Below are 24,360 nucleotides of genomic sequence, written 5' to 3'. Positions count from 1 at the left end.
GTCTGTCTGAAGCTTTCTGACACAACTGCAAGGTTCCTTGGTGCTCTTCACTTTGCATACCATATTATTTCTATTAGCCCTGTGAGCATGAAAAACAACTTTTCTTACACTGCACTGAATGAGCTAACAGATAAGGTGGCTTTAAAGGTAAGGAGGATTTCTAGTTTATAATTCAAGCTACTTTATGTACACTTCTGTACAGCAGTGTCAGAGGTCAGGCTGTGTTATGGGGTAGTAGAGTGTAGAAGCTGTATCTTGCAGTTCCTGCATACTGCATACTATCTGCATAATGGTTTTTATTGGCCTTGTGAGTATTAAAGTCTGATGAATGGGGCGACTGATACTGACACGCAGAGAGAAAATTAAAAGTGAAAATGGAAATCAATTATCAAATTAATAATAAATGAATGAATAATATATAACTAATAATTACACATTAACTGCTACTATGATTACAGAAATGTCGTATTTCCAAAACAAACCTTGGAACAAGTTCAGCCAGGCTCAACTCCCTCTGTTTTAGCTACACGCTGCATTTGTATAATGCTGATTGGCTGTTTTGCAGGAGTTGGAAACAAACCAGAGTTATAATGAGTGTGAATATTGGACTTGCACTGTTGTCACTATTTCAAACTAACAAACTTTCAAATTAAAGTCAAAGGAAATGGCAGTGTTTTTAAATGTGGATTTGATTAATAAACCTGTATTTTCAATCAATCAATCAATCAATCTCTAATCCTATAGGGCCAATTCATAACTGTGTTATCTCCAGACTCTTTCCATAAAGAGCAGGTCTAGACCAAACTCTTTAATTAGAGAGAGACCCAACGATTCAGGAATTCAACATTAAGGATTCAAGAATCCCCAGATTTTGGTCATTTATCATGATCTATGTAATTATGTTGATGGATGACAAAGTAAATCTCTGTACCTTTATCCTGCCGAGGCATGTTTACTAAATTCAGAGCTGCGGTGTGGTGACATGCCAAACCTCTTCACCCCTGCTAACTTATTTGGGTGAATCATAGTTCTGGGTAAGCTAGCTGCTGTCCAGTAATGACGCTGGATGTCCTGACATTAACAGGCAAGACTGGCTCCCATGTCGCTCCAATTGGCTAGGTACTGCTTCGGTTCTGGGCTGAGCAGGTGAAAGGCTCAGCAGGCTTGATTCCACCCTGGAGGTACAGCTCTGACTGACTGATGGTGGGAGATGGGCTGAGTTTGGACGACTGGTCCTCACATTCTGTGACCAGATCCTGGCAGGGAGAGATGTACAGTCAAGTCTGAGTCTACAGAGGCCTGTGTTTCTGTGAATGTGGTTTAGAATACCTATGTACACAATGAGGCATTTTCCCCAAACTTGAACTCTAAGACGGAGAAAATGACAGGTGTGTAGTTCTTCTGTGAACTAAAGGGCTTTTGGCTCTCAGCTCTCAATAAAGTTCTTGATGAATATGTTCGCATGGACAATCGTATCCTGGGCCTTCAGGTTAACAAACTGTTATCAGACTAAAATTATTCATTCTTTAATTATTAATAATTAATTCTCATCTGAGTGCTGATCCTGCTGGTTAGTGTAGGTCAGACGAAATTTCATTGTACTTTGCTGTATGATGACAATAAATCTGATTTCAGTGGCTACATCACAGTTAACTGAACCATCACATTAAACCCGTGCTTTTCTGCTTTTTCTGCTGGACCATGAAGTTTCCATGTCTTTTGAACACTAGTTAAATGGTAAATGAACCACTCAAAGTGCTGTAACACTACATTCACATGCCTTTCATACACTGATGAAAGGGCCAAAGCAGCTCATTAGGGGCAGACTAACCTTTCACACACATTCACACTCCTAAGCGCAGTTTCAGGAGCAATTTGAGGTTACAGGTTACGAGGTTACAGAAAACATTTGACCTCTGTCATTGCCAACAAAGGGTATATAACAAAGTATTGAGATGAACTTTTGTTATTGACCAAATACTTATTTTCAATGTGATTTCCTGGATTCTTTCCCCCCATTCTGTCTCTCATAGTTGAAGTGTACCTATGATGAAAATTACAGGCCTCTCTCATCTTTTTAAGTGGGGGAACTTGCACAATTGGTGGCTGACTAAATACTTTTTTGCCCTACTGTACATGATATTCTGACTAACTGCTGTGTAACTTTAGATGCACCTGCACATATGACAGAAAGTTTTATAATAGAAACACATATCCAGGATACTCCAAAAACCCAATCATCACCAGGATATCAATGAGCATGTAATAGTCATTCCATTTCTTTCATTAGCTTTGCATGCATTCATTCCCCACCATCTGAGAAACAAGAGGATATACTGTGTGTTTATGTTAATATCCTGAAGAAAAGCTCAGAATTTAATCACTTTATTTGCGCAATCTGTAATTTCTGTAAAGCCGAAGGTTGTGTGCTAATTTTCAAGTTGAAGACTGAAAATGTTTAAAGTTGAAACATCTTTATTCTTCATGTTTAATATGTAGTTAGGTTTCTTTGCAAAAAATGCAAAGAAAAGTCAAAATCCTGAGGAAGACTTCTGATAAGAATTCAGAATTGCATTCTTAACACTCTTGATCTAATGATTTTCTTGACCTAATGATGATTTTCACCCAGTCACCCAGTCACCCCACCCCATCCATCCCTGTTACCCCTGAAAGCGACTAAATCTAACTTGATAGGCGACTAAAAGGTTTACAGTACCTGTGGGACAGACGCTAAGCTCTGTGTCCTGGCAGGAAGGGCTGGTTGTTGTAAGGAAGACACACACTGATTTCCTGTCTGAGGAAGAACAGGGGAGGAAAACTGGGTGGAGGACTGAGGCTGGGGTAAGTTGGGAAAAGTAAACAGCGATTGATATGAAGACGTGAGAAGGGGTGAGGCATGGATGAGAGGGGGTGAGGCAGTAAGATGCAGGACAGAGGAACTACAATCGAAGGAGCTCGATTTTGGAAGTTGTTGAAGAACCTGATCTTGGTTTTTGTTGGACTGCTGCTTTTGGAGGTTGGTAGGTGACTTATCTATGGGGGAGGCAGGGGTTGGGGAGGCAGCGCTGAGGGACAGGATTGGGGAGGTGGGTGCGGTAGGTGTTGATGTCAGGGTGCTGTAGGAAGGTGGGATCATTGGTATCTGTCTCTGCAGCAGCTGCATGATTCTCCCGATGTCTGCTGACATACGAGACTCCAACCTGGAAAACACACACAAATACACACACACATGAGTTTATAGGGATACAGTACTGAGACACACACAGCTGGCTGTTTACTGGTCTGCTCTGGTAAAGCTGTTTCATTACCTGTCTGCTACAGTGAAAGTGTTCACTGGTACACAAAAAGAAGAGCTTAATAGGTGTTATATGCTGTCTTGATATATGTAGGACAAGATGGATAAAACTCTGTGTGGATTCACAGCTAAAAATATCCATACACATTCTTTTAGTCTGATTTCTAAATATGCACGTTCACCCGGTATCCTTTTAGAAATCTCAATCAATGTGGAACTGGTCACAACTGGATGTAGGAATGCCCTTAATCAAATCATCACATGGTCTTCTCTGGGTCATGGTTGGGTCAGGCTCTGTAGCCCTGTCTCTGTCTTTGGAACATAGTTTAGCTGTCTGATTGCTCTGGGTTGGGTTATTAAGGTTATTAAGGCTCCAACCATTGCTGAATAGACTGTCGCCTGTTGAATAAACATGATCACAGTGACCTGGAGATTCATACAACACGATCTGGGGTACATTTTCACAATTGGCTCAAAGAACCTGGAGGGTGGAGAATCCAAAACGCTTGATATCTGAAAGAGGAATATTAATAGTAATTTGAAGCACTATAAGAAATCCGGGTACAAGTGCTGGGCAGGTTGTCAAGTATTAAGACTGCAGTCTTGGGATACTGCAAGGCCATAACAGGCTGGTTATTGTCTGGAGTAGCTTCGGGCTGTCTTGTCACAGAGGTTTTGTAAATTCTTAATTTGATTAGGCACCCATGATGCACCTGTAACCCAATCTGGGCAAAGACGTCTTCCAGGGTAACTGAAAATGTCTTATTTGTTATGTCAAGAAGGGGGGTGCTGCCGCTGTGATCGGCAGGACTGTAGGAGGCTCCGGTGTGCTTCTGGTCCTGGAGGTTTAGGCACCAATAGAAGCTTGCACACAAGGGCGAAGAGGTTTTGAGACTCACACTCAGACTGATGTCTATGTTCGTCTGATGTCTGTAAATGTGAAAAGTACTGTAAAATGGGTAATGAACACTCTAAAGCAGGAAGTAGAATAAAGAAAAAATAAATATATAAATCAGCAACCCTCACTCGTCTTCTATGTGTTTCCTCAAAGCAAATGCAAATACAACGGACTTGACATGGAAGCAGACGCCTTTTAGGGTCCACTAAAACTTTTGAAATGAACGATATTTTTACGTCTTAAAATGTGCCAATAAGAATACAAATATTAATTTGACTTCTAAACTCAACTCAACTCATGAAAGTAGATCAAGCCCTGCGACCCACCTGGATATCTGTTGCTGCAATGCCTCCAGCCTGTTCTCTAACTCCACCGTCTGCCTCCGAGGGATGATATGCGGTGGAGGAGGGCTCATGGGACAGTAGGAAGTAGAGGTCAGTTCGGAGAGCTCCTGGGAGGGAGGCTGAGGAGGAGGTGAGAGGAGGCTATGGGAGCATGGCACCTCCTGGTATCTCTGCTCCTCTCGCCTCTCTGAGCTCCAGAACGTAAAGATGTTGGACACTCCTGAGAATGCATCTGGATCACACAGGGGTACAGTGAGACACGCATAGTGCCACGTGGAGCTCTGACCACCACGCACACAGTTCTTTCTGATGTTTCATTTATCTCATGTGTCTTGAAACCATCGTTGCACTTGCCTGTTAAAGGGTTACAGGTCTCTTTTTTTGTGATGTTTGTGGCGGCTGCATGAATCGTGTAGGTGTGAGCAGGGCTGGTCACCTCTGAATTCTCCCCTTCATCCTCACTGGAGAACACAGAGCCATATCTACAAAAACACTTAGTTAAGAGGTTTGTTTAATAATTGGGATAGTCTAGACAATGAACTGATTAACGTATCTTTTAAAGAAACTCAACAAAATATCAAGTCTTACAGTGCGTGTTTATGATCGTCTCTGTCGTGGCTGTCACTTTGACCCCCGTTACTGGGTCCTCTTCTACATTTGTCGGCAGCTCTCTGTCTCCTTGCTGAAATGTTGTTGCCTGATAAATACACACAAACTATCACTGTGAGTTTGCAACCTGAAGAAATGAACACATTTACAGGTACTTGGTGCTGATGAATAAAGACAAATAATGGTGCAAGTTGCACAAAATAGACATTTCATATTAAAGGTGTCAGAGACACATTCAAAATCCTCAAATGTTAAGACACAGGGTATGCCACTTGTGCAAGCCGCACAGCATCAGTAGGTTTGAAAGCGATTGGTTGGGTTCTGAAAACAAAGTTCTGATTCTCTTTTAAGTTCATAGATTTTCTCTCAAGAGCTAATAAGCTGTGCCTCTGCTATAAGCTGTGTGTGCTCAGTGCACAGGTCTTCACACAGTTTCTGTAAACACCTGTTCTGCTCTCTTGGGGCTCCATTTGATGTAGTCCACTACTTTGGCATCATCTTTCAGGGTTTCATGCAGCACTGGCACTATATCTTTAGCTGCTGAGGCCTGAAAACAATGGTTCCAAGCTGTGTTTGGTGCACTTCCAAAAACTCTCCTCATGACCCTGGAACATTCAGTTGTTATTCTAACACACTCCCAGGTGAGGTCTACTGAACCCAGACACAAAACCGCAGTACTGAAAATGTCCTCAGTAGCTGTAGTGGTGGGAAGCTCTCTACTGCAGAGAAACTGATCTTGAAGGTCATCTTCCAGGATATGCTTCATATAAACCAGTAAAATGGGAATATTGATCTGTGGGGTGTTGAATGATGAGTGAACATCTATGATTCAACATCTGTGGATCATCTGTAGTGCATTAGTATCTATGTGAGCTGTGGTTGGTTTTTGTATCAAGGTTGTACTTCCTAGAGCTTGCTTGCAAAAAGAAATAATTCATTCATTGGTTCATTTCCCTGAACCATGTCAGTGAGCAGTAGTATAGATGATCTGTCAGACATGAACACATGACCCACAGCTGGGAAATACAGATGAGGCTGAAGTGATCATGCAACATCAGAAAATGAATGTATTGCTCTGTTTGTCTGGTCTCTCTCTCTTTTCCCCTTTGTGTCTCTAGTGCTCCTTCTCTCCACCTCTTTTTCTGTCTCTCTTGTTTCCACACCCTTCTCCCTCTCTCTCACATCCTCTTGTGTCTCTGCCTTTAACATTACATTCTGTCAGTTCATTTCTGTCTCTGTCCTCTACTCTTTCTTCTCTCTCGCCCTCTAAATTCACACTCTGAATACCTTTTTTTAGATTTCGGTACCTTTTTTGGTGCCTCCTGTGGGGCCAAAAGAGTGAGTGGTGAATCCCCTCTGTGATCTGATTCACACTGACTGCAGTACATCTCTGTTTAGTGTTACCTGAGCGAGAGGAAGAGAGTTTTTGTTCCCTCTGTGGTCTGCTGGATCCCTCACAGTCAGAGCCTTCTCCACTCAGAGAGCCAAAAGCTTCATTATTCACCTGCAAACGGTGAGTAGAGGGAAGAATATGCAAATGTATTGAGAAGAAGAATCATGTACTGCAAAATTTCAGCATTTTGTTTTGTGCTATGCTACAACGTGTACAATATGATGGAGTATTTCTGATATTTCAATTCACTTTCATTGTGCACAAATTCAAAATGTTTCCAAAAACAGACTTAAGGTGCTGGTATAGAACTGTTTGTCCGATTTAAAAGCTTCAGAACACCCCTTGTCTTTGGCGCTGACGTGTCCAACAGTTTCTGTATCTTTCTGAAATCGACAATCCAACTTTCACACGAACTTCATGCTGTGACTGATCATACGTGAAGGTTTTGAAGTTCCTAAACTTCCCTTTTTTAATTCTTCAAACGTCTATTTCATATGTCCAAACAGGTGCAACACTTCGAATGTCTCCCAGTGAAGTAAGCCTATGTCAGCCTACTGTCTGGAAATGTGTGCCCTTATGTCTCCAGCTCTCTGGTCAACTTTTGGTTGTGTGGTTATGTGGATCAGCTATGAATATTTTTGCCTTTAAACGTGGTTTGGACGTGGTTCTTCTAGTAAAACCCGGTTCTTAATTTCCTGGCAGAGACACAGTGTGTTTACATCCATTCTGTTACTTACTAATCAGAATCAAGATGTTTCTAATGGAGGTTTTTCCAAGTTATAATTTCTGCCTGGTCTCAATAAATAGAGGAGCTTTAACACGAGTAACATACATCTCTGAGATTGAAGGTGATCTCCAAGTTGGACCAGAAATATTCACAAAATTCAGGATACATCTCCAGAACCTGCAAACACAAGTGACAGGAAATATGGAACAGGAAAAATATAAACATGTATATTTCTTATCCCATTGACCAAATAGCACAGGCTCAGTCAGCAGCCATTCATTCATTCCATTCTCTCACTGGATGGATGTAAATTGACCAAAAAAGTGGTGATACCTCCAGCATATCCTCTCTGTATATTTTGTGCAGATCACAGTAAGTTAGAGCTCTGACATCAGCATTGGATTTCCCTGGCATTGGAAACAGATTGATGGGCTCACCAAAGACATCATTCTTTCCTGGAGGAGAAGAAAATGTAGTCATGTAGTGGGAACATAGGAATCTTGACATGTTCATTTATTTATGGAAAAGACATTTCTGACTTAAGTTGAGCATATATCGGTGGTTCATGGAAGCACCTACCCAGTATAGCTACCACCACATCTCCTTTGAGGATCTCTATGGATCCTCTGGAGATGAAATACAGAGCTGATATCAGGTCTCCAGCATGGACTAGGGTGTCACCAGGAGGGGCGTGTGTGGTCTTAAACCTCATGGCTAGGGCCCTCAGGCAGCCCTTAGTGGATCCTAGACACCATATCAAGTACAATATGTTGGTACAATGCTACAAGAGACATGTTTCCTGTGTTTCTACTTGTGTGTATACATAGTAAATACCAAATCTGTGGTTATGAATGCATCTACAGACAATATTGTTATAAATATTAATTAAGATGAATCCTTTTTGTGTTTATTTCAGTCACATACTTTATCAGTTCCTGTATTAAAACTGTGTAATATTTACAATAAATATCCGTGAAAGCAGGGGGGGGGGTATCTTCTTAAATGAAGTGAGCCTATGTCAGGTGAGGGATGGTATAAGGTCTGTACTTGTATAGTGCCTGTCAGGTCTTTTCAACATTCACACTCACACACCATTTATACACTGATGGGAGGTTGCCAATGTCATCTGTGCAGCTCATCTCTTTTATAAAATGCTGAAGTTTTAATGCAGCTTTAATAATTTATTTGATTTGTCCTGGTTTTTGAGATATCAGATATCAGATATCATATTGTACCACTACAATAAAATTGTGAGCTGAATATAACTTCCACTGACATCATTGTGGACAGTTTTCATAGGGGGTATTTCTTAATATCTCTATGGACACTGTACATTGCTAATTAAATGGCCTGTCCATTCACCCCCTCTGTATTGGGAACTAATTCTTGAACAATACTTTAAAAATGATCTGCATAGAGAGATGCCACTAGAAGAAATTGAGAAACCAAAAGGAGGTGAGTTGATGAAAGATTTGCATGGGAAGCAGTTATAAAGGAAACATGCTTAAGGGCTTTTAACATTGCTTTTAGATATTTCTACACAAGTGGTTAAAATCTTCTTAACTTTGTATTTAAACTTTAAATCTCTTACAGAATCTGACATTATAAAAGTATATATCATGTATGATTGCATGTATTTGAATGTATAGTGTAGCTCTATTTCTTGAAAGTGCCTACTATAGAGTCCAGGCATACAGTTGACTCGAGCTTTAATAACACTCTGTAGTCCATGGTTACACTTTCAACCATTTCTTTTAAAGTATAAAATAAAAATGGTAAGAAAATATTTTAACATACTAAATAAGCATGATTACTACAGTAGGCACCACAAGAACAATAAGCACAAGGCAAACATGTTCAACGACTAGTGTTTAATTGAATAATAATTGAAATAATTGAATTACTTAAATGAAGTGAAGAACTAATTGTATTTAAGTACAGTACAATGTACCACAGTAAATCTGCAATACCTAATTGTATTCATAAAACATCCCCTTCTCAGGTGTGATAGTATTACCTTTGAATGCCTTACAGTGCTGCAGCAGTGACCTGTTGAGGTGAAGACAAATATCTGCTTGTAGACACTCTGGGAATCCTTTTAAAACCTAGGGGAGGGATGGGGATGGAGGGCACGAAGGGAGGAAACCATTGAATTTAGCTACAAGTAGCATGCAGACATCAGCTTGCATAACCTGTGTAAACTGTAAATATAACCCCTTAATAAAGTAATCATATATGTTTACATCAGACTGAAAGTTTCCCATACTCACAGCATTCATATCGATCCCATTAGTGTATGACCATGCGTGTTGGAAGTACTCCTCAAGCCGCTGTCTCAGAGGGTTAGGGATCTGGTGGAAGCGGATGAACTCTCGAACTCTCATCATCTGGGCATGATAGCGTGCCGTACCAGAGTACAGCCGCTGGATAATGGCTGACACATTACCAAAGATACTGGCATACATCAAAGCTGGATAAGAAACAGAGGACCTTGTATCATTTACCCAGACACAGAGACTGAAGCAACAAGAAACAAAGACAAGAAACCAGCAAAAAATAAAATGAAAATAATTAAGGAATTACACAATACACAGCACAATTGCAGCACAATTAATTAATGTACAAACCTATTACAAGTTTTATAATAGTTGTAAGATATGAAGCTTAGTGGAACATCTTTATGCCACTCTCTTTCCTCTTCACCTGCTTTTCTTCTTTGCCAGTTGATGTGTGGCCATTTACTGTTGCCATATTTATCACAATCTCCATTACCCAACCTCCTCTGGACACCTGAGGGTCCTGCTTAGCTCTCACACTTTTCCTCTGGACCCCTGAGGGTCCAGCTCTGTTTCATCATGGGCTCTGCTGGAGACTGAACTCACCGCCGATAAGCATGACACAGATTGAGAAGATCTTCTCAGAGTTGGTGTTTGGGGACACGTTCCCAAAGCCTACGCTGGTCAGACTACTGAAGGTGAAGTACAGAGCTGTGACATATTTATCTCTAATGGAAGGGCCCGACCCGATGATGGAGTCATTGTATGGCTTCCCCAGCTGGTCGCCCAGAGTGTTCAACCAGCCGATCCCAGCCGAGGTTGACCGCTCCACATTACCAATGGCATACCTGAGGCAAGAAGACAAACACTGAAATTGCTAAATCTATACACACTGATATACATACATAAGCGTGTGTGTGTGTGTGTGTGTGTGTGTGTGTGTGTGTGTGTCCGACAGATCCTAATTGATTTCCAACCCCAAGAGCTACTCAGCTGGCATGCTATTGAGGGAGAACTACAACACCAGTTTGGCCGCTGTATCTATGCTGATGATGCCTGAGACAAGCTGATCAGCCTTCAAAGGAGAACCAAAGAGAGCTTGTGTGCCTATGCTGCGGATATCCTCCTTCCTGCATGGCAGGGATACCCCACCCTTGATGCCGTTGCACAGCAGGTGGAGCTAGCCCTCCAAGCCAGGCTGATCTGCATCTCCACCCAAAGAAGTACCACCTATTCCTGCAAGAGACAACTTTTCTGGGACATGTCATCAGTGCATCAGTGTCCACTGACCCAGCTAAGGTGGCAGCAGTGAGGGACTGGCCTGTTCCCCGCAAAGTTGGAAAGCTGTGGAGCTTCCTGGGCCTGGCTTCCTACTTCCGACGATTTGTCAAAGGCTTCATCACCATTGCCAGCCAACTACACCAGCTGACCTAAAGAGGACAGGTATTCAACTGGAGTGAAAACTGTGACCGTGCCGAGAGGAACTACTGCATCACTCATCAGGAGTTGCTGGCTGTCATTCTGGGTCTGCGCCACTTCTACCCATACCTCTATGGACAGAGGTCCCTCCTGTGCACCGACCGTGCATCCTTCACCTGGCTCCTCAAGTTCAAACAACCTGAAGGGCAGCTGGCCCAGCGGCTAGAGACACTGCAAGACTACAACTTCAAGATTCATCACCAGGCTGGCAGTGACCATGCCAATACTACTCAATGACCCTATGAGAAGGAACAATGCCGGTACTGCCAGTGGGTTGAGGAATGCGACGCAGCACCCCAGTGGTGACAGCACTAAGAGATGGCCCAATGGAGGATGTCAACAACAGGCCATCAGACAGCAGCCACGGCTCTGAGAACTTTGATCCGGAACAACTTAGACATGACCAGAGCCAAGACCCTGTCCTCTCCCGTGTCCAAGATTGGGTGAGAGCAGGCGAACAACCAGCATGGCCTGCAGTTTCAGTTCTAGACACTGAAACCAAGGACCTCTTCTCCCAGTGGTCCAGCCTTGCCAGCCATGATGGCCCTCTCCATCGCCGATGGCAGAGGCTTGGGGGCTACCATGACACCTTCCAGCTCCTGGTGCCTCACAAGCTGCGCACCATGGTGCTGTAGCTCGTCCATGGCTAAGGTCCCGGTTCTACTGGCAAGGGTGTAATCAAGATGTGGAACTGTACGTGCATTGGTGTGACATCGACACCGTCCAGAAGGGTCCGACCTCTCGCTCGCATGCCCCTTTGCAGCAGTGCCAGGTGAGGGCTCCCATGCCAGGCCCGTTCTCTACCATCAAACTGGGTAACAACTACATCCTTGTAGCCATGGACTATTTTACTTGAGAGAATGTCGGATGTTGTGTACAGGGTGCGGTTGATCAAGAGAAACCGGGTGGTAATGCTCCACCGTGACCAGCTTGCACCCTACTGATCCTCAGCTCCTAGTGTCCTTGCGCAAACCACTGAACCCCAGCTCCTGATGCATAGCTTCACTGTGAATGTGTGTGAAAGAATAGTGTTCTCCAATTTAGATTCCTCATGTGTGAATGGGTGAATGAGGATGTAATGTAAAAGCACTTTGAGTAGATGAAATGACTAGAAAGGTGCTATAAAAATACAGACCACTTACTTAATTGAGTTGAGTTATGCTGTGTGGGTGAAATCAAATAAAGCACCAGCATGGTTGAATGGTTAAATCGCCCTGCTTCTTTCTACTCTGAGAAACACCCACCCACCGCCACAATATCATCTTTTCTCTTTATACTCAATATAATACTCAATAATTGTATATATACTCAATAATTGTTCATTCTATTTATATCTATTAGAATCATGAAATGGGTATCTGGTTTTGGTTATGTCCACCATTTCTGTGTAACAAATGTTCTCAATAAAGTCTGGGTCTGATTAACAAATACTGCAGAATAAAGTAATGTACCAGATGCAGGCCAGCCAGTGAGCGATGAGAGCGAAGGTGCACATGAGGAGGAAGAGGACAGCTGCACCATACTCTGAGTAACGGTCCAACTTTCTGGCTACACGAACCAAGCGCAATAATCGAGCTGTCTTCAGTAAGCCAATCAATGTGGTGGTCTGTTAGGACGAACAGACAGAGAGCAGCATTGTTACTATGTGACTAGAGTAAGTGAACAATGACAGAAAAAATCCCTGCAATCGCTACAGTTTTTCCTCTCTACTATCCCAGTTTTACCCACGTCTATCTCTCATCCCACTCTCATCTTCTTCTTTCCCTCCCTCCTCCCTACCTCTCCCTCTCCACCTCCCCTAACCACCTCCTCTCCTGAGCGGTAGATGAGGAGGTCAAAGGGAATGGCTGCCACCATGTCGATGAGGAACCATCCTTTGAAGTAGTACACTGCAATCCGCGAAGACTGGCTCACCACCTGAGGAGACAAAACACAAAAATGTAGCTCAAATTTAAATCATGTAGCATTATATTTAAATTACTGACAGACAGAGAGTACTTTTTGTTCAAGTGTAAATAAAAGCTGAGAAATATTTTTTCCACAATGATGACATCGTCTTATAATCTTCTGGGAGACGCCTGTGTCATTTCCAATCAAGAAAAAACTTGCTGGTTGAATAAAAATAACTTTAAGTCAAAATTTGCCAGGGGTATGAATCATTTCGTGCTTAACTGTATATGAAATACAAAATAACTTAAAAAAAGCCATATGAAATATAAACAAATCCATGACCATATTATTACAAAATAATCAAACAATAAATGGATCACTCAACGTATTTGAAAATATATATGATACATAAATTTTTCAAGATTCAAGATGCACCTTTTATTCATCCCCCAAAGGGGAAATTCACCTGTACTTGACAGCTACATTCAGAAAAATTTACAGTGAAAGAAAAGGAAATTTTAAAAAGAAATTAAGTTAAAAAATAAAATAAATACCAATATACAAAATGTATTCAATTCAATTTTTCAATTCAATTTATTTGTATAGCCCAATATCACAACAGAGTGTCTCACAGTGCTTTACAAAGTTCACTGAAATAAACAAGTGTAAGCGAACAAACAATCTAATAAAGAGTCCATGTAGACAGGTGAATAGTGCAAATTTACAAAAGTGAGCTATTGTGGTTATGATAAATAAATTATGAAATAGTATGACAACAAATTAATTAATGGAACTTCTTCTTTAAGTTACCATGACAATGAACCGTTTTTTATTTACAATAAATTTATTTATTTTATTTAGTTGAGGATCCATATAGACATAGTTTCTGGTTTCACCTCAGAACTACTGGAACTATGAGCCAGTGACTCAGTAGGTCAGTGAATTGGACAAATAGTGTCTCTGTCAGTTATCATTTCAGTTAATAAGACCAGTTTACCTCATCATTGGAGTTTACATATGTGGTCCTGAAGTTGATGATGATGTCGACAATGAACATAATGTCCACTATAAGATCCACCACATTGAGGGGGGAGCAGGAGTAACCGCAGGTCTGCATAGCTGCTTCTCCCTGGTCACTAAGAGAAAATACATCAATAAATTGATAAATGGATTTTGATAAATGAAACATCCACTTGAAGAAAACACATGGCAGTAACAGTGCAAATTATTTAGACCTCAACATTAAAAACAAGTGATGGTATTTAAAGAACAACAAGGAACTTAAGACACATGTACAGACTTGACCGGTATGTTTATTCTAGAGACACATTAGACTTGAACTAGAAACTTAGATTAGGATCTAAGTGTCATGTGTGGACATGCAAACACTCCTGGTATTCTTGGAGCCTCGTGTTTGTGCTGTAGGTAGTAGAGTAAAGAAAAGAGGAAAGTAATAGAGCACTTTCAGGTTTAATCTGCAAATAGATCAGAGAGGTTCTGTCAGGGTACCAAAGGGTGGCCCGTCCAGCACAGACCACAGTTTGTAGTGTGGACTGTTCGCTGCAGAGGAGTTCACCTCTTGGGTTCTGCTGAGGGGCCTTTCAACAAGAGCTACTACATATCAGCCCCATTACTCCACCCACTCATCTCTCCCAACTTTGCATGTTGATTCTCAAATACTCCATCCACCAGCTCCAGCCCACCAGCTCCCCCTCCCAAACCACAGTAGGGGCCTGGGCATCTGCACAGCTGCCCATATTGGCCCCATCCACAGCTACCATAGCTATGGCTTTGTTGATTCAACATAGGGACACTAACAGAATCTTCAAGAGACAGAAACCCTGCAAAGCAGCTGGGCAAGATTCTGTCTCCCCATCCATTTCTGAAGAACTGTGCCGCTGTTTCCAGTGTTCAAAGACCTCTATGATAATGAACTAAATTGAGCATTTTGTATGGTCCCACAGAACTGACCCACTCCTGGCCCCCCTGCAGTTTGCCTACTGACACATGTTGAGATGTATCCCTGCAATGCACCTCCAACCAAAAGGTACTCTGTATGAATACATGACATGATGCTAACTGGTTAAAGGTATCAGTTCTCACCAGTCCTGTTAGCTCTTGCAGTAATACAGAGGACTGCAGGGGAAACCTTGCACCTTTATAATTAACTCTTGCAGATCAGGTGAGCAACAGTGTTGTGTGAATCTCCACCAACCTCAGTAGAAATGTAGCAGAATAAGGAGTGAATATGGCGGTATAAATCACTAGGAGCAGAATGACCCAGTCCCACACAGCTTTGAAGGGACTGTAGTGAAGGATGGTCCACTTATGGATCCTGGGAGTTTGCAGTTTGTACTCTGGTAATACATCAGCACCCAGAGACAGCACCTATGGGTGAGAGAGGGAGATCTGTTATTCTACTCATGCACTCTCTCGCTGTGGCTCCACAAGGCAGAAAAATAGGAACTACTGTTTGGCGACAAACTAAAACAAAAGCCAAAATGCAGTGAGTTTGCAATGTGTTGTTCTATAACCTTGCAAGGCAGCGGGATTTACAAGAATCTGTCTTGCCAGGATCCAAGTTATTTGCTTGTGGTTCAGACCAATCCACTTTACCTATGAGCCACAGGGGCAACTGTTCAAAACAGCAGCTCATAGATGCTGCTAATGCATCAGTTATATCTGAAGTAGAGACTATTTCTTTATTGAAAAGAAAGCAAAGCAAAGAATCACACTTCTCCCAACTATGTTATATGTTATGTTGATCTGACTGGTTAAAGTTAGCCAGTGTTATATGACGGTGGGCAGATGGTTCATCCAATCACCTGCCAAGTATTTTTTAACAAACCATCTGGTTGATCAGGTTGATTGTCATAGATTCTCTAAATGTGTGGACCTCTACTCTGTGGGCTAACAGCAGTTTCAAAAGATATTCCTTCATTTGGTGTTGTTTGATAGTGGTGGTGGAAAGTGCTATCTATCATATTGCCCTAAAGTCTCCCAAAGATGTTAAGTTGGGTTGAAATCAACCACTGCTTCATTTACAGTGAATGGACAAGTCACTTTGTGGAGCCATGCAGAGGTACGACATCAAAATGAAGTTCATATTCTAACAGACGTGTTGTAATTTGGTACCTTGGGCATCAATAAATGTAGGGGTTCCAATTATGTGTGGACAATTAATACTCTGCCTCATACGGCGACACCAAAATGCTGGTTAATTTAATAACTACTACCAAAATTACCATACTGACAGTTAGTTGAAGGATTTCGGAGTTCTTGACACCTTTTTCAAGGCAGCAACACAAAAGTGCTGCCTGAACCAAGTTTATCAGCACCAGCAGGTATGACCCAAAGTCTGCCAGCTGATCTTCGGAGCAACAGGAGCACACCAGCAAGTTAGCACACAAGGAACAAAGAAGCAACCAGATTCCTCCAGCCTGCAACCAGGACAGCAAGGATAAAGAACCACTTCTTCCAGCCTGGTTCATCAACAGGCTGAGAAAGCAGCACACTGAAGGGCCTTCTTCTTCCCTTTGAGGACTGGTAACAAAATCGTCAGTATTATTGTTATGTTATTATTCCGGTTGTTGTTTGTTGTGCAACCCCCCACCCCCCTCTCTATTGCTCGCTAAATTGCGAATGCACCACTGAGAAACATTTCCAACGCTCATAGCCATGTAACTTGATTCATTCTTGTCTTTGAAAGGAAACACTAAAGATAGCTTAATGTTTCTATGTAATCAAAATTGCTATATAATCTCAATGGCAAGCTGACTCGAACAAGATCAGTATGCACGCTAAAATGTGTTTGTAGTATGGAGCTTGGATAGCTCTAGTGTATGACTCAGAAGAGTCTCTTTGGTTTATTTGTGTACATGGGATAATTACAATTTCATTATGAAAAAACTTTAACAAGGGTTTAAAATTAACAAGGCTATGGAAATAACACACTGAGCTGCGGATGAAGAGTAATGCAAAACAATAACTAATGTTATTTTCTAGGTCTAGTAAAAGTATAAAAGCACTGCAGTTTATTATTAGTTTCTTTTTAGATTTATTATAAGATTTTAAATTATCCAAATGATTATTATATCACCAACAACTACTTTCATCTCTGATTATCATAACTGCTTATCCAACAACTTCTATCAGCAGGGTAAAGACAAGTTCATATGTTTTCTCTTTCCTTACTGGGGCGCATCTTTTTTACACCTCCTATTTCATGATCTCTAACCAGTGACCTTGTTCCTTTACAACTGTGTGCAGACTAACGACAGTGATAAATTACTCCAAGCCACAGCTGCCCCATAGTGGAACATGGTGACGTGACTACAGTACAACAGCTTGTCCAGATTATCTAAACCACTTTACTTAGAGGTGAAACTGGAATGTTGCAGGAAAACAGTGTACACAAAACTACAGTAAACACAAAAGCAATAAGTAAGTCTGTAAACTATGATGGATGTTTACAATGGGCAGTTTGAATTTTACTCTTCACTCCTGTTTTCTCCTCCAAATGTGTTTGACTAACCTGCTGTCAACAGGTCAGTTGAATGCTTGTGCTTGTCAGTCTCATTTTCTTGGTCAGTACAATAACTGACCAAGAAACACAACACTAGAAGTGATGGCTGTAACCATAGTTTTCCTTAAACAAGTGAATGAATATGACACTTTCAATTACTGTTGAATTGTCATTAGATTAATATATTGCAAAATAGTTGTGAAATTATACAATATCTCATTATATTCCATCTTACAGTACCTGTGTTCTTTTGCTGTTTTCATTTTTGTACACACCTTCATTTAATCAAATGCTCCCTTTACAGTTCTAATTCATTTGCTGTATTTGAAATGCAAATTTATAAATAATTCTTTGATGTATTCATTTACCACAGTGCAGTGATAATAACTGATTACTATTATACATCTATAACTGTATATCCTCCATATTCAACCACATTTAGACCATTAACATTGCCAGGATGATTATGGTGAAGGTCTTTCCATTAGACACCAGTTAATATTGATCAGTTCTGTGACAAACATGTAATCAATCTATCTGCTTACATGCATTCTTTTAGGGTTCGGTGATAGTGAGACATGCCCACACTGTTCGACTCACCTCATGAGCCACTATTGACGAGATGCGGACAGGTCTCTTCATTGTGGTGTTTCTGCGATCACTGCTCAAACCTGACAGGCCGTCCTGAGACACACGACTGTACAGGACACTCTCTGAAGACATGGTCCACGCCTGCTGCAAGTGCAATTCAATTTGTCTGTCTTCTCCTCTGTCTGACCAGGGGTTATCCTGTCTTCTTCTTCTCTTCTTCTGTCCTCTGAGACTTTACCACTCTACCTACCTGTTTCTGTTTTTTTTTAATCTGTACGGTTCATGTAGCAATGCTGATCTCACTTCATAGTGCAAAGTTCAAGCTCACTAAAAATAAGACGTCTTATACTCGTAAATGACCAAGAAAGTGAAGGAAGGGTTGTTATTGAGACATATATCACGTCCATGGGTCAGTTCACAGCCACAAACTGTAAGATTTACCCTCCGATTTTCTTCAGCACTCTTTCAATACATCCACAACAGATCAGTCGTTGAAATCAACAGAAGCGTTTTTGTCTTGCTAACAGCCTCCTAGTGATGCTTTAAAGACAAGAGCCCTGAGAGTGGAGGCTAAAATAGACCCAGACCCAGAAGTGACCAATGAGTCCACATTTGTCTTCAGCAGTTGAACTATCATAGTAGAACTTGCAGGCGAAACTCTTCCAGCAGCAGTAACAACATTCAAGACAGTTCTCTTTGCTTGTTGCAGGATTGATTCAGTTGAAGTGAAAGTACTCCGTGGCAGCCCCCTCTTTCTCTCTTTTTCTCTGGGATCACTGAGTTAGTTATAATAATCTCTGGACAAATGTATAAATAAAAGGACATAAAAATCCCCTATTTTCTTCCATCTCTCCTACCTGTATCACTATCAGTCTATGATAGAGATCCAACTGATCCATGCTACCTCTCTCATCCCATCACTCCCTCTCACTCCTCCCCTTTTTGTCTCTCTCCTTATTTTCCTCTCTTGCTTCTCCCCCCTCCTTTCTCCTCCTTCGTGTGCAGTGGTGCAGCATTTCCATTCTACACAACATAAAGTAAATATGTTTCCCAGAAAAAAGTTCAAAGTTTTTACACCTCATCCAGAGGGGAACATGGATGTAGGTACCAAATTCTGTGGTCAATCAATCAAATAGTTTCCCTCAAATTTGTTAGGCAGAAAAATCAGAGGTCACCAAAATCAATCAGTCAATCAATCAATATTTATTTATATTGTACTCAATAAAAGATTTTGGATTTTATAGGCTTTAATATTGTATAAGTGAGGTTGTATGAAAAGATATTGGCCATGACTTGGACTCAGTTCTTGCATTAAATCAACTGAGTTAAACAGAGATGCAAAAACAAAAATAAACACAATTCATTGAGACTTCTCTTAAATGTGCTGGATATATTAGATGCAGGAAAACAGAAAATAATCTCTCAGCAGTGTTGTTACTTTGGAAACTGGTGTTTTTGTTTTCCGATTGTGCAAACCTCTACCATTAAAACATCAGACTGTTCTGTGAAAGAAAATGACAAAGAATCAATGCTGTAGACTCAAGACTTGTCTTGCTAATGACTACTGCTCAACTCATGCTTGACTAAAAGACTGGAATAATACCCCTCATCCTCTGTGTATAATGATTAGGCTTACATGGGACATATAATCACTGAAAATGTTTGATTGTAATTTTGAACTTTGTACGCAGTGCTCCATATAAATCCATATATGAATGCATCTGAAACAATGAATGTTCACAGGTCTTTTGCATCTGAGCTGTGACTGGCTTTCCATATGTGCCCTCCTAATTATTGGTAGAAATACTGACACGCTCATGTATGCTTGTACTTTTAGTAAACCATATTACAAGACCAGTAGGTAAACTGCAAGACCAATATCCAGACTACCTAGCACCACTGTGAGAGTACTACTGTGGTATTGTCCTCACACAGAATCAGAGGACATCAGTGATGTCATCAAAATACTCCTGGCCATGGCAAATTAACTACACGGTTATCGGTGAGTACCCCCTCATTAATCATGTGGTCCACAATCTGCCCCACAACAGAAATATCTCCCATGTACCTCAGTGCCCTCCAACTGAAATAGCTGAGAGTTTGGGGGACATGAGGGAGACACTGCCCCTTTTGCACCAGTCATGGAGCGGAAACATTAATGTTAAGTGATACTCTGATCCCTAGTTTATATATTTATTCAAACTATTTTAGTTTTTTTGTTTAAAATTTTTGTTACATTTCAGTGATTCAGTGCTTCATTAGGTGATTTAATAAAAGACAGACAGGTAAAACAGGAGCCAGTGCAGCATCTAAGCCTCCTCAGGAAGAACAGTCTGCCGAGGTCATCTACTCTCATACTGTGCAGTGGCAGTGCATGATGAATTTTACAGAGGAAGCCAGTCAACTTGCCATGGAGATTATCACCATAAGAAAATATGAAAATTATACAGCAATTTTGATTCTAGTGAAATATTAAGCTATCTTTAGTGTTTCCTTTCACAGACAAGAAGGAATCAAGTTGCGTTGGAAAAGCTTCTCAGTGGTGCGCATATCAAATTATAAAAAACAATAGCATTTGAAAGGCAACTATAAAGCAATACAATACAAACTGGGGTTAATTTTCTCTCTCCAAAGAGGCCTTTTGAAAACACTACAGTATAGTGACAGAAAGTATGCACACTGCCTACCGTGAAGGAACTCCAACAACTCCAATCAGCAAGAAACAATAATGCATAAAAGATGCAAGATCCTAACCCGGACCAGATCTATACAGGCCAAACTTTCACACTGTCTGATTTATCTACAAATAAAACACATAGCCAAAAGGCTCCAGGCATATTAATACTCACATTCCTCGAGACTCTGGACGAGGAGGTGGAGTTGCAGCCATTTTAAACTTTGGCTTATTGATCAACCCTACACCTAAACTAGATCTAGACTTGAACTTTCAGGTCAGGTCAGCACTGCTGCTGCTACCGTATGACAGTAAACTGTACTACTTGTAGCTGTCCGGGCAGATGGGGCTTGTTAACCTTGGCTGGCAGCCCACCTAGGGGAAGGCAAACCCCGATCTCAAACCTCCGCTGTCTTGTGGCCACACCCATTCCTGGGAAAGGCTTCGGGAGTAAACCCTTAGGAGAAATCCAGAGTTGGAGTCCCCAAGGCAGCACGTTGTTGAATCAACATTGTTCTGGCAGCTCCTGCGACGGCATTGGTGCCAAGCTGCTTGGGCTCTTGCCCTTCCCTTGGACTACACCAATGACATGGAGAGGGGAGACCTGCTGCATGGGCAACAGCTTGTCTCCTATACCCCCTTGCCCAGGCCTGCGCTCTGGAGAGGTCACTCCAGTGTCGCTGTGAAGCGACGACACAACACGTGAAGTGGCAGTTACCGGTTTTAAGCCTTAAACTTAAGACTTAAAACCTTAATGACAATGGGTCAAAATTAATGAACACATGTGCCCACTGGGAGCATAAACATACCTACAACCCACATGCTGGTTTTGCGAAAGTTGTGTCCTGTTTCTTGGCAGGAAGTCAAGTGTGTTCTCAGTCGGTATTTCTCTCCATCAGGACTACGGGTTGTTGCTGATTCTGTTTCTGATTGTCAGGGACAGAATCTCAAGGCCAAACAACCAAAGAGTGATAGACAGGTAGCTTGGAACAGAAACGTTAGAGTACCAAGTCACCTCTACTAACCTGGGTGACTTTCTCCGTGACATGATGTGTTCTGTCGATCAATTTGCAAGGAGGTCTGATTTCACCAGGAGGTAATGCCACAAAAGCATCTGCCTTTGAGTCCAGAAGGCTCTGGGTCATCTGCTGCATGTGCAGAAAACCAGCCACACACACACACACACACAAACAGAGAGCAAGGTTTTTGGTCATTGATGTCATATTGAACTGTGTAAAAATGTAAACTGTATGTTGAACATGTAATAAAATCGAGAATCCACTGTGAGAAACAGTGATTCAAACATTCATGTTTGAGAAAATTTGCAGCATCAGTAGTTCAACAACAAATAATAACATTTCCTTTTCACAGCTAATTTTTTACTTCTCTCACATACTGGGACTTCTACAATTGCAGAGGTTCATTTGTGTTAAGTGTGTGGACTGTCTGTTGTGGGTGTGTCTCCGTGTGTTACCTGGCTGTTGGTTCGGCAATGCAAATCAGTATCTGATGTCCCAACTGGCACACTGCTCTTTCTGATGGTTACCATACCAGCTGAAGGAGAAAAGATGGGAGAACTTTGGTAGCATCACTAATGGAGTTAGAATATTCCAAAGCCAAATTCAAAGAAACACATTTTCAGTAGTAGTAGCAGATATATTTACATACAGGATTTGCAAGGGTCCATGCATGCATTGGAGCAGAGAATGTTTTGAGAGTGTGATCAATGCTTTGAGTCTGAAAGTGCATCCGACTTTCCTTAGCTGACTGTCTTCGAGCCAAATAGCATTCACTCCTGATTTGCAATTTCTATTCCTGTGTCACACAAAGAGGTTGTGTCTGCCTCCCACATGGCCTGCTGCAGAGATGAAGATATCACCAAGCTGGCTCAGTGATCACATACAGGCAAGTACACCTCCTTTCTGTTAATCGTGTCGATTTAGAAATTTAACTGGCCTCCTTGACAAAACAAATTCTAAACTTCATGCCGCTTTTGATCACTAACCTGTGGTTGTTCTAGTTCATTCATGTCTGCTGCATGGATTCATTCCTTCTCCATGTCTGCATTGTATGTGTAGATAGTGCTTTTGTTGTGTCCTTGTTATTTTTCTGTTAATTGTAGCAATAATGAAAAATAAATCTAATGTCTGTGTCCTGACATAGCTGTAGTTTACTTGCAGTTAGTTGTTATGTTTGAGATCCTTTTCTGGCTTTTAACTGAGTTCAAGTTGTTTCTGGTGTTATCACTCTTGACTGATCACCATGAGATACTATGCTGATTCCTGAGACTATATCGCTGGACAAATAGTTGAGACAGGTTCACATAACCCTGATTAATGCTACACTTTCCTCAAAGTAGGGGAAACTGAGGTGGTTGTGTCCTGGGGGTAACAGCAAAATACCTCCCAGTATGCTACACCTGTATTTTAATTTTCTCATTTGTCATTTCAAACGGCAAATAAAAACCAATTTAACTCTACCAGACCAATTTCTGGCCCAATTTGTTGGTGGGTATCAATTCACATTCAGGTTGCAGAAACAAATGAGTAGTGCCAAATCTGATCCTGCATGTTTGATGATGATGACTGCCCTCTGCTGCTTGGTACCCATCACAATTCTTTGGTGTTATTCATCACATTCTTTTAGTTTTCTTCTTTCAATTGGCATCTAGAAAACTGCATAAATGATACCAAAAAGATGGAAATTATTGGAGACAGACCACTGACTTCTCATAATAAGGATGTATAGGTAATATTGTATGTACTGTGTTAAAAACTTGGGTAAATGTAACATTAGATTAATAAGGAAGTATTGTGTTTTTTATGGGAGTGTCAGTAAGAATGAGAAGAAGTTTTGCACTTTATTTAGTTAATTTCATGTAGTGTATAATTTTTAGTATGCATATAGTATTTATAAAATTAGGACCCTTTGATAAGAAGCAGTAATTTTTTGTAATTTCTCTTAAACAATTCAGTGCTACATATCTTAAAGGCATCATTTTAGTTGGGTGGTCTGGAAGCACAAGTGTCAGCCTGTCTTGCTTGGGCGTTTTGGGGCGGTTATGAGCAGCGTGCAACAGACAGCAGGGGGACTGAACAGCATTTAAATGCAGTGTTATTCTCACCAGTACAGCTGTGTCTCAGCTTCAGCCTCTTTTCCCAGTAACTCTGCCCAGTCTTGATATCATCCACTGAGGAGGAATGCTTTAAACTCCCATCTAACCTGCTGGAAGGATGGTTGATGTGGAATAGACAGTCATCTTTATCTCGTTCTCTTCCTCTCCCGTCTCTCCTAGAAAGAATATTTGTAACATTTGTAAACTGGGTCTCAGTACCTTTTCACCTTTCGCCAGGACGTCCAACCCACAAAGAAGAACCAGGAGTGTCTATTTAGTGACCTGTTACTGTTGGACCCCCTTTTAATTTCATTTCCTTTGTAGCTTTCTCATAACCTCACCCACCCAACCACATGAAAAACAGATCTAAATCTCTTATACAATATGTAATATGGCAGAAAAATTGTACTGTAACATTGCTGAATCACAAGTTATCTTGCATTTGATTTCCCAAGACTACAGCTACACTCATGTGTCACATTCATGTCTTCAGATATAAAAACTAAAAACTAAAGTGTGGCTGAAAAAGAAACTAAATGGTTAA

At 41.2% G+C, this 24,360-nt stretch overlaps 1 protein-coding gene across 1 annotated transcript in view; it reads right to left on the bottom strand.

Annotated features, from left to right (window-relative positions):
- Positions 1-1,115: 1,115 nt before the first annotated feature.
- Positions 1,116-24,360, bottom strand: part of LOC139214222 (voltage-gated inwardly rectifying potassium channel KCNH2-like) — a 36,357-nt gene continuing 13,112 nt past the window's right edge. Inside the window, exons 5-23 of the mRNA XM_070845014.1 lie at positions 23,826-23,992; positions 22,176-22,255; positions 21,727-21,849; positions 15,127-15,299; positions 13,909-14,047; positions 12,801-12,938; positions 12,473-12,627; positions 10,149-10,390; positions 9,537-9,736; positions 9,284-9,371; positions 7,846-8,010; positions 7,600-7,721; positions 7,372-7,443; positions 6,551-6,650; positions 5,126-5,234; positions 4,892-5,019; positions 4,520-4,757; positions 2,981-3,200; positions 1,116-1,256 (exon numbers count right to left, since the gene is read on the bottom strand). Of these exons, the coding sequence (XP_070701115.1) occupies positions 1,116-1,256; positions 2,981-3,200; positions 4,520-4,757; positions 4,892-5,019; positions 5,126-5,234; positions 6,551-6,650; positions 7,372-7,443; positions 7,600-7,721; positions 7,846-8,010; positions 9,284-9,371; positions 9,537-9,736; positions 10,149-10,390; positions 12,473-12,627; positions 12,801-12,938; positions 13,909-14,047; positions 15,127-15,299; positions 21,727-21,849; positions 22,176-22,255; positions 23,826-23,992 (2,800 nt within the window). The remainder of the gene's footprint in view (positions 1,257-2,980; positions 3,201-4,519; positions 4,758-4,891; positions 5,020-5,125; positions 5,235-6,550; positions 6,651-7,371; positions 7,444-7,599; positions 7,722-7,845; positions 8,011-9,283; positions 9,372-9,536; positions 9,737-10,148; positions 10,391-12,472; positions 12,628-12,800; positions 12,939-13,908; positions 14,048-15,126; positions 15,300-21,726; positions 21,850-22,175; positions 22,256-23,825; positions 23,993-24,360) is intronic.

This window comes from Pempheris klunzingeri, chromosome 15 (assembly GCF_042242105.1).
Source record: "Pempheris klunzingeri isolate RE-2024b chromosome 15, fPemKlu1.hap1, whole genome shotgun sequence".
NCBI lineage: Eukaryota > Metazoa > Chordata > Actinopteri > Acropomatiformes > Pempheridae > Pempheris > Pempheris klunzingeri.
Note: the sequence above shows the minus strand (reverse complement) of the source record. Positions and strands in the feature narration are given on the sequence as shown.